Source organism: Pollachius pollachius, assembly GCF_949987615.1.
Source record: "Pollachius pollachius genome assembly, chromosome: 19".
In the NCBI taxonomy this organism is placed as follows: Eukaryota; Metazoa; Chordata; class Actinopteri; order Gadiformes; family Gadidae; genus Pollachius; species Pollachius pollachius.
The window spans coordinates 2900932-2912156 of record NC_136952.1 but is presented as its reverse complement, the minus strand read 5'-3'; the positions used below and the strand labels follow the sequence as shown (position 1 = coordinate 2912156).

Sequence of the window (11225 nt, the reverse complement as noted above, 5' to 3'; positions counted from 1 at the left end):
GGCTTCATTCCAACTCTGGACTGGAAGCACATTGTTCCTCTGAATGGAGGACGAACGCATTGTATTCATCAACGATACCTCAGGTTACAAAGTGTGTTTTAACTCAGTGAAGACACAGCAGTGGGCGTGTACAGTCCTTTACTACCGTGAACTAGATCTGGCTCCACCATTCAGAGAAGTGTAGAGATAAGTTATCTCTGTGACCTGTTTATTACCAGCACTGTGCTTGTTTAGAGCGATGGCAGTAAATCTGAGCTTCACCTCCAGGTCGTAAAGCATGGATCACCTTGGGACCCTTCACTTACTTCAGTAAACCTCTCAATTATACACACAATAAAATGCAAAAATACAAAAATATATCATGAAGTCTTTTTGATTGCCCTTCGATTGTCTGCGGTGCACTAAATGTTTGAATGACTGCACTCTTCCCCCGACCTGACAGAGGGGTGAAGCAAAGGTCCACTTAAGCTCAAACTTAAACTGAACCCCTGAACCTCAAACCAGGGGAGCAAGGACAACATTCTTCCTGGAGGTTTTCCAGGGCCTATCCTGGTCTGGTCTGACCGGCCCAGAGCCCAACACATACACCACTGATCCCAGGGAGAACAGGACTTCTGTTCACCATCCCAGTACCAGAAGCCCTCCACGTCAAATTAACCTTCACCTTAATCCCTCCTGAACACCGAGACACCAAGACTCAAGCTCTGCCAAACACGGCAGGTAGGATTTCCACTCGGCTGATTACAGATACCGCTAAGCGTCAAAAACACAGCAATTACTGGGACTTTTCCTCCGCAGCACGGTTCCTCCCAGCTGGTGAACATCCCAGCGTATCGTGTCACCCTGTAGAATATAATAACCCTACTGTACCTCTGAGGGTACTACTGTGCCCTGTGTCGCCCATTGATGCCCACTGCCTGGAAGCTCACTGCAGCTTTGCGGTTAGCCAGCCCCTCCTCACATAGAAACTGTTCTCTAAGGTCCAAGGATGACTGAGACCACACCCCCTCCATGGTCTGAGGCCCTCAAACCTCTGGACTGTACATGGGGGAGGGGGGGATTCTCCCTCCAGCGAGTCCTTGGCAAACATTACTCCAAGGTCAGAACTAAGATAGTAGCTGCTAGGAGCAACACGCTAGGGGCAACATGACCCGACTGTGTTGGCATGTCAGGAGAAGTCTTTGATATCGTCCAGATGCATGGTGTGAAAGACACTTTTAAACTCCAAAACGCATGACTTCAAAAAAACATTAACCTGTAGTTTAGACACTGAAGAGTTATTTCGTGTTCTACTGAAATAACTTGTCCAGCTGTCTGAGCATGCTGCCGAGTTGAGGTTAAGGTTATTAGCGGTTAACATAGACAAATTAAATCCCTGTTTCTGGATTCTCCTCATCTAAAACCTTCTCCCAACCAATGACCCCAAGACAAACCAGAACCAGGCGATGGTTTCAGGAGTGAAAGGAAAACACAAACCGATCTCTGATCACGACAAAGTAAGGCATGAGGGCGCACCCTAACAACCACACAGCCGGAGATAGGCATGCGACAGGTCAGGATTAGAGACGGCTCGGCAGGTTGGCAGGTTGTGACAAAAATGACAGAAGCAGTCAGACATGAACGAGGAAGGTTTCCTCATTCATGTCATTGCACCTCATCTCATTCATGCCAAACCAGTGGTTTCGTATCAAGTCCATGATGCACTTTAGTAGTGACTGAACGTAAGCACGTTCACTACCTCATCGTTGGATGATAACACCCAGCTGGTGTGTTGGTCTGTGAACCTGAATGGGTTGGGTTCACAACAGGCTCTCTAACAAGAGGACCATGGTGGTTGCAAACCAGGGCCCAAGCCATGTTTGGCATGGACTGGGACTGAATGTATGCACTGATTGTATGTTGTACGTCCTGACACTTAATGTACACACTTAATGTATGTTGTATGTCCTGACACTTAATGTACACACTTATTGTATGCTGTACGTCCTTGCACTTAAAAAATAGTACTTAGCATTGTGTAGCATCTTATCCTAGCTATCTTTGTTGCATACGGGGAATGGGTTAACCTAGCGATTGTTAGTGCTTGGCACTTGGTTCTATGAATATCCTTACTGCACCGACAGCGATATATTGTTGTTTTTCTTTCTTTCTAAAAGAGAGAGAATCCCTTGGGGTCAAATAACCATAAATTTAATAACAAGGCCTTCTGGTGAGTGTGAGGGAGGGAGGGAGAGGGAGGGAGGGAAGGAAGGAAGGAAGGAAGGGAGGCTATGAGTGAGGGAGGGGAGGAGGGAGGGAGAGAGGTACGGAGGGAGGCAGTGAGTGAGGGAGGAAATGAGGGAGGGAGACAGTGAGTGAGGGAGTGAGAAATAGAGGGAGGGAGGGAGGGAGGCAGGGAGGGAGGGAGGTTTGTACAGAGCAGTTCTTGGACATGACTGCCGGGCTTCTGCAAAACCTGTTTGCACTTTAGCGGCGGCCAGCAGCGGCCAGCGGGGAAGACCAGAGGCTGTCAGACAAAGAGGCCAGCAGAACCAGACATGACTCACACACACACACACACACACGCACACACACACACACCCCTCCCAATTGGGAATAGCAATTACTCCAATAGGGGAAAAAAACAAGAACTGAAATAGAGGGAAAGTGCAAAGACAGACAGACGGCTGAGAAGCAGAAAGTTGGGAAGGAAATCCAGATCTATACCAGGGCAGAACTCTCTGGTCCACCGGCATAGAAATAGATATCGTCTATAATCCTGTGAGCTTGTGTAATCAGTTGTGTGTGTAGCGAAGGATAGGAGTGTGTGTGTGTAGCGAAGGATAGGGGTGTGTGTGTGTAGCGAAGGATAGGGGTGTGTGTGTGTAGCGAAGGATAGGGGTGTGTGTGTAGCGAAGGATAGGGGTGTGTGTGTGTAGCGAAGGATAGGGTTGTGTGTGTAATGAAGGATAGGGGTGGGTGTGGATGTGTGTGTGTGTGTGTGTGTGTGTGTGTGTGTGTGTGTGTGTGTGTGTGTGTGTGTGTTTGGGAGATCAATGGCTGTGAACGTGAGTAAGCGGCCATCGCCCACGGTAACAGAGAAGGGGGGGGTGGGGGTGAGGGATGGGGAGGGCTAGACCAGGTGGTCGAGACACAAAAGAACAGAGAACGCGGAGAGTGTGACATCACACCGCCTTGTGACAGGGCACACACCTGCAACTCTATCCCCCCCCCTCACACACACACACACACACACACACACACACACACACCATTTGGGATCGCAGGGTGGTTATTGGAGGAAAAGCACCACACCCTCTCTGTGTAAACAAACGGATAGATGAGTATGGATGGGGGGCGGGGGGTAGGGGTTTAAACTGGGTGATGATACTCATGGCTGCAGCAGGCCTGGGACTCCTAATGGTATCAGGACTCCGTAGGGAACACAGAGTTCACTCAGGACCAGACGTTACCCTCACAGCCAAAACAGGACCACCCCCCCCCCCCCCCCCCGACGCACGGAGCGAGAACCGCTCTGGAGAACACGCTCCTCGCGGCTCTGTTTACCTCCCCTAAAAATAGAACCACAACGGAGTCTGTCTGAGAGGCTTTCAGCGAAAGAGTGAAAACAAGACGGGCAAGGGGGGGTGGGGGGGGAGAGAGAGGCAGGGGGAAGGGAACGTGGGTGGGACGTCCTGCCAGTGACCCCCGCTTGCCAACGCGGTGTCTGCTGGGGAACCGACTTGGGGGGGGGGGGGGAGTAGAGAACACACTTTATGTAAGCGGGTAATGTGTTTCAGATTAGACTGGTTCGTATGAAAATTCTTGTGGCGAGACTGGACTCTTTAGTCTGTGGGGAGGAGCGCACGAGCGCGCACGAGCGTGCACGAGAGCGCACGAGCGCTGAGGCGGTTCCCTGGAGAGCGAGGGCGAGACGGATCATTCCAGAGGTGTGCCGGCGTTTTTCCTTCTTCTCCCCGTGAGGAAGAATTCTCCTTTGTGGAGCAACCGAGCGCTGGTGTCGACGAGAGAGAGAGAGAGAGAGAGAGAGAGAGAGAGAGAGAGAGAGAGAGAGAGAGAGAGAGAGAGAGAGAGAGAGAGAAGAGAGAGAGAGAGAGAGAGAGCGAAGCACCTCAAACGAACAGAGGTGAAACTTCACTCCAAACAGACCCGTATCTGTTCTCCATGGTTACACAACCAAGGAGAGCTCACTAAATACGTCCTCAGTGTGTGTGTGTGTGTGTATGTGTGTGTGTGTGTGTGTGTGTTTGTGTTGCTTCCTTATCATTCAAAACGGGTGCCAACAGGAAGTAAGGTCTTAAATAAATCCTCAACTTGGGTTAGCAGCATCAGGGTCATTCAGGTGGAGACCAGATGATTTTATTGTTCAGAGAGTAGATCCACACAAGCCCAGGGACAGACGACAGACGACATGCAAGGTTTAGGAAGGTTGTTGAAGGACAATATTGACACTGAAAAAAAAGGGAAGGCTGTAATTGAAGAACGATGGGACTAGCTTGTCGTTTAAAACCTTGTTTCAGCTTTCTTATAAAAAAGACTTTACAGTTAAATTATTGTAGCGATAAGCGATATCAATCGCTGGACTGGATTTGCTCAGATCTTCATATAATAATAATAATAATAATAATAAGTATATTATTATATTTATATAGCGCTTTTCTAAATACTCAAAGACGCTTTACAAAAAAGACAGTCAGTGCAGACACTCTCAGAGAGTGAGAGTGAGGGTGGAAGTTGGCGGAGGATGATTTGTGTAGCTGACATTTTGGATTTAAATACATTTTCCAATGTAAATATTCTGTGCAAAAGATTAGATCTCCATTTACTGGTGACCTTTCACCTGAGCTCCACGTGTACTTTGCCCCGTGTATTTACTGTGATAGAGAGAGATTTGCACTTGGTTCTATGAACATCTTTACTGTACCGACAGCGATATATTGTTTCACTTCTTATGACAAATGTACTTATTGTAACAAATGCACTTATTGTAAGTCGCTTTGGATAAAAGCGTCTGCTAAATGCCCTAAATGTTAATGTAAATGTAAATGTAAATGAGAGAGAGAGAGAGAGAGAGAGAGAGAGAGAGAGAGAAGAGAGAAAGAGAGAGAGAGAGAGAGAGAGAGAGAGAGAGAGAGAGAGAATGAGAGTAAGTGAGTATGAGAAGATGTGCACACAGCATTGCACAAGTATTGAACGAACACACCTATTGAAACGCACGTGACATCAGAATATATAAAACAAAACAAAAGCCACATTTGTGAATCAACCAAAAATAGATAAAACGCCAAATCGACCAAGGATAACATCCTGACGGGGTCAGTTTAGTTTTGAACACATAGGGCTCTGTGATTGGCTGGCACAGGAGGAGAAGCAGGAAGTGGTGAAATGTGAGGACTAAAGGCACGGAAATGCCGATGGGAAGGGCAGCCAGCGTGCCGGCTCCGTATTAATAGAGACTTCCTGTCCCAAATCCTCCTTCCCTCCTTCAGAAGCAACGCCAGGTTCAGGGGTCAAAGTCCTCATGGTGGAAGGAGACACAGAGGGGCACAACGGGCACACACACACACACACATACACACACACACACACACACACACACACACACACACACACACACACACTTGGCTTGTATTGCATTTGAGTGTCATGAGATGCCAGTTTATGAGAAGGGTAGGATAAGGATTAAAAGATGCCTCGCAAATCATCATCAAAACAAGGAGAACAGGCTGTTTTCCAACTTCTGTTTATTATTCCCTCTGGATTCCGATGGGCAGGAATACCCCAGCGTTCAGGAACAGGTCCGGTGCCATCACGCTTTCCACAATGGAGACACAACACAACATCCAGGACATGAGCGGGACACGGCTGTGCTCCTTGAGAACTCAGGACTGCTGCCTTCCTCTACATCCATCATCTTCATTTAGAGACGCAGAGAGTCAGGAATAGCTGGATCCAACGGTGGTTGGAGAGAGGAACCTCCTCCTCCTCCTTTCTGTTGCCGAACTGAGACAACCCTGCCCGAATAGAGTAGATTCATCCAAAAACCTAACCCTAGAATTGCATCTTATGAAATAAAACATTGCAGAAATAAAACGATTAATATAAAAATATAAAAAGGATATAAAAAAAAAGAGCCAAAGTTCAAGGCCAATCGACGGCAACCATCCGACCAATGGGAGCAGAGACAGATTCCCTGCAGCCCGACCTCCAGTCTACCCAGCATCTCCAGGAACCAGCTGGCCTCGGCCCCGCTGTCTATTTCAGGAGCCTCCGAGGGCCCCAGCTCCCCCACAGACCTCAGCCTCCAGTCCAAACAAAGTAAAGTCGTCTGCCAACACGCCGGCCAAATAAAGTGAGGGGCAGAACGACTCCTCTCTGCAGTCACTGGGAACTCGCCCTCGGTCAGCAGCCCAACATGGCGGCCCTTCGCTTCCCAGTCCGGGTTCCCACAGCAGAGCGCACCCAGGAGAGTTCAGAGGGATGGGAACCAGTGACGAAAAAAACTACGCAAGGAGGCGGCATGTACCTTATGCTAGCTTCGAGAGGTGCTAGCACGCATGCAGGCACACACACATGCATACGCACACACACGGTGGGTCATGCCCTCAGCAAATGACAATCACACACACACTCGTACGCAGACACACTGGTGTGCACTATGCAGACACACACGCTACAGGATCACAAACGCACCAGCAGGAAAAGGGAAAGTGTCTGGAGCGTTTTTCCAGGGCAGGTTAGTTTGGCCGTTCAGTGGAGAGAGCCGCTCAGTGAGAGTGGAGCGAACGGCTCAGTGAGATTGGAGCGAACCGCTCAGTGAGATTGGAGCGAACCGCTCAGTGAGAGTGGAGCGAACCGCTCAGTGAGATTGGAGCGAACCGCTCAGTGAGAGCGTCTCGGAAGGTGAGTTTGGCCGCTCAGTGGGAGTCAGTCAGTGGGGAGCATCTCTGAGGGTTAGTTTGGCCGCTCAGTGGAGGGAGTCGCTCACTGTTTCTGCTCAGGGGGGACACAGTGTAACGACCCCCCTGAAGTGGGCGGGCTGAGGGGAAGACCCCCCAGAAGGGTTCTGGAGAAGGAGCTTCATGTTTCATGTTTCCTGTTCCAGCGGCCTCCGCCGTTCAGTAAAACAACAGGACCAGCCCCGGGGTGGGCTTTGCCCCGGGGCCCCTGCTGGGACTACTGTGTGTTCGTCACCCCTGGTCCGTGTCCTGGGGCGTTGGGATCCCATCAGCGGGTCCAGAGGCAGACCTGCATCCAGCACGGCCTATCTTTCTGACTGTCCTGCATTACCGTGTTCATACTGCAGAGGTCTGGGATGGGAAGGTGCAGAATACATTACTGTGTTGAAAACAAGTTCCACCACAGAACCAACACTGACCACGCTCTGTACTGAAACACCGCCGGCAAATCAGAACCAGATGGTAGCTCAAAACAGGAACTCTGTCTGTTGTTGTTGTCCCTTCGGTTCTGAGGAGGGATGTGTTAGGGTGGGCGGCGAGCCCCTTTCTCTGGTTCTCTCGGTCTCCTGACCCCCCGTCTAATAACGTAGACCGCAAGCCCTACAGCGGAGGATTCTCCGGAAGGTTGGACGGATCTGCCTTTTAGCAACAAAACCGAACAGTGAATCAATGCAAATCAGTAGTCAAATCGTGTCAGTGGGCATCATTCAGCCAAAGTGTTTACTTCTCTAAACTGCGAATCCTTCAGCGTGCCTGACATGTTGTTTAGAAGTGTCTGCCAGGGACACGTGGACAAACGGACAGACAGGACGGATAGCGGTTATTGTCTGTTTTTGCACTTCAAAAGGATTTGGGTTGGAAACATCTCACTACAGCAGAAAATCTCACACGCCACTCGGCCAGTCTGCTCTCAGAAAGAACCGGGTCACTGCTTTGTCTCTCATAGCCCAGACTCCCCCAGAACAACCAAGACCCCCCCCCCCAGACCAACCAAGACCCCTCCCAGAACCCACAAGACACCCCCCCTGACTCCCCCAGACCAAACCTGACCCCTCAGACCGCTCTGATATCACAGCAGCATGCGCGAGTGTGGGCACATGCTAATGAGTTCTGGTCTTTCTCCAGACCCACACGCTAGCACCCGTCGGCCACTGTACCACCGGGCCTTTGACTGACAGCAGGAGGAAGCATTCATTCAAAAGCATGATATGATTGGGCCATTCCAGCTGTTTACACAAGGAGCTGTGTTGAGCATGGTCGAAAAAGGCGGGGGGAAATTCTTTAGTTTGAATTGTTTCTGCCCTAAAGAATCCCAGACTGATAAGGTATTTTCAAACAAAGCCTGGATCAACAACAGACACATGTGGCAGCGCTTTCAGCATCCTAGGAATGCCTGACACATGCCCATAATATCGATTCAGGTGAAACGAAAGTAGCTTGTACGTTTATTAGCTTTCCAACTCCCATGTATTTACAAGAGAAGCCGAGGTAAAGGTTTATTTTTTAAAGGATCATTATGCAGTGTGCCCCGCCCCCGTCAATCAAACGAAAGGAGGATGCTCATGTGACGTCAACTGTTGATAAACACCGAGCGACTCAGATCAGCTGACGTGGAGCCCACCTGTAGCGAGCCAGCGCTCACCTAAGCGGAACGGTTCAATGTTAATAAATAATAACTTGTAATTTAATCTCCGCAGTAATGTACTCTACATCCAGCCTCATGCCTCCCCCCACCCCCCTCCCGGGTCGTGGCGGCTTGGACCCGAAGGGTGGAGGGTCGTGTTCCCCGATTCTTACCTGAGTTTAAGGTTGGCCATGAAGTCTTCCAGACACACGTTGTCCATCAGGACGAAGTCCGCCTTCCCGAACTCCAGGCTCTCATGTTCGGCCATACTGGAGTCTCTGTTGTGTTGCTGGTGGTTATCGGTTGTTCTGAAGAAGGAGTAATAATCCGAGGCGGTTGTTCTGCTTCAAACGGCTTCAGATGAAGCGATGGGATCCGACAGCGAGCTCAGGAGTGCAGCTTCTCAGCAGTGAGACGTTCAGTCCATCCGCATAGCTCATATCCAGGCAGAAGTCTAATCCTTTAAAAAGTTGTGTCGTTACTAATTGTAAAATAAACGCAACGTGGAAGGTAGAAATATCTCCGACCAGGTTAACGAATGTGTCTCTCTCTCTCTCTCTCTCTCTCTGTCAAACTATCACAATGTCTTTTAAGAAAAAACAATGTCATCCAAACGTGTTCATATCGGGCTGCTGATGCTTTCCATCCAATATAGTCTCGTCCCGTTACGCCGAGGAAAATCCATACATCCTCCTTCGGCTTTTCCTTGAATTTCCCCGTCCCGTCCCTAGCCCTCAGCAGCCAATAGGCGTCCAGCCGCCGCTCAAGACCCCGCCCCCTCGGCCGGTAGCTGCTCGTCAGGATTCGGCGGCGCGTCTAACTTTAAAACTATTACAAACATGTGAGATGACCAGAACTGGGCGTTGTTGTACCCTGCATAGTTTAGAGGTGACGCTTAATGGGAGGGGAAGGGGAATGTTCTTTGATGGGTTGAGATACCCCCTATTTCCTTATAAGGGAAAATAAGAGTTCCTTTTATTTACCCAAGGAAGGCAAAGTGCAAACCGGGCAGAAATACTGGAGGGCTTCTCTCCCAGTGAGTCAGTGAGAGTAAAGCATGAGAGTAAAGCTCAGAGTAAAGTAATGACTACAGCCTGACCCAGCTGTCTTCAAGCCTGTTTGATGCTTTCACCGCACAAAGGACGGAATACGTTCGATCTTCCATTGATGGAGTTGACATATGTCTTTGAGACAATACTGGCAGATTAATAAACAGAGCTTGTTGAAGTGCATGAGGCCCACAGCAGCTCATTATGGACCACAGCCAGCGTCTGGGACAGCAGCCCTACAGCGCTCTCTTGTGGAAGGAGACTGTAAGTGCGCTCCCGTGGCAGAGCACTGTGGTTTCTGTGCTAGACCAACTTTAATAAAATACCTATAACCAAGTGCGTAGGAACCGGGGGGGACGGAGGGGACGTGTCCCCTCCAGTATCGGAGACAGGCGCATTTGTCCCACCTAAAAATTATACCGGATCTGTCAGGTTTCCGATATGTGTCCCCCCCTAATGTTAAACTCATTCCTACGCCCCTGCCTATAACGTATAATAATAGCACTTCATTAATACACTTTACAGATATATTAACAGTCAACTCAATTTCAGTAGATTAATGTTTCAACACGAAAATGTATCCAGTGTCCATGGAAAGTCTACAGTAGACAAATTCAATTTTAGGTTTTATTATATATATATAAATATATATATGATTATGAATGTGTATTTTTTGCTCTTAGCTGAGGCCTTTTCCTCATCCTCATGCCTCTTTCAGGCTAACATTGAACAATTTGCAGAGATAAATAATTTGATTCTAAGTCTAGTATTAAAGCCAGTATTGGCAATAAAATGCTCAATAAAAAGAAATAAATATAAAAGTCTTGTCCCTCAATTAGCTGCTCTACTGCCTATTCACTAACTCCTGACCCGATGCTCTATTATTTCTATGAGTTCCATGAGACAGTGACCAGGCCTAGCTTTGTCCATCTCTGTTCGCTGGACCCCATCTGGGGGGACAGTATTCTGATGCATCACGTATCCCCCAGTCCTCCTGGTTCTCCTACATCATGTACTCAGCTCTAAGGGCGTCAAAGTGATGGTTCCTACACTGCACTAGATAATAAAGAGGTAAACGTGAGGATGTTGATCTGAGGAGGACGGGATGGCCTTTCCGACCGTTGGAAGGTGAGATGCTGCTTGTTTGTCCTCAGTATTGACCGTCCCGGTGTGAATGTGGCTCAGGAGGAAGAGCGGGGTTGGCTGGTAACTGGAAGGTTGCTAGTTTGATCCCCGGCTCCTCCTAGTGTCGAGGTGTCCCTGAGCGAGACACCCTCACCCTGACTGCTCCTGACCGAGCGTGGAGTTGCATGGTTAACTCCGCGCTCGGTTTGTTAATGTGTGTAGGAATAGTTGTAAGTCGCTTTGGATAAAAGTGTCTGCAATATCCCCTAATAGTCATATGTACACGGCAGGCAGTGGACTGAACGCTGGCATCAGAACTGTTGTGATTCTGTGGAGCAGAACTGAATTCTCTATTTCAGATTTTTGTACATACAAAACCAAATGAATGTTGTTTTTTTTATATTTGTCTGTTGACTTTCATTATATGTCTAATACAGACTTAATATTTATAAAATGATAAACAGTTAT

The 11225-nt window shown here is 48.7% G+C and overlaps 1 protein-coding gene across 1 annotated transcript in view; it reads right to left on the bottom strand.

Annotated features, from left to right (window-relative positions):
- The window catches only part of myo1d (myosin 1D), a gene marked incomplete at its 3' end in the record, with an annotated part of 36809 nt that extends 27533 nt beyond the window's left edge, over nucleotides 1-9276 (bottom strand). Inside the window, exon 1 of the mRNA XM_079757391.1 lies at nucleotides 8757-9276. Coding sequence (XP_079613517.1) covers nucleotides 8757-8851 — 95 coding nt within the window. The 5' untranslated portion in view covers nucleotides 8852-9276. The remainder of the gene's footprint in view (nucleotides 1-8756) is intronic.
- Nucleotides 9277-11225: the final 1949 nt, after the last annotated feature.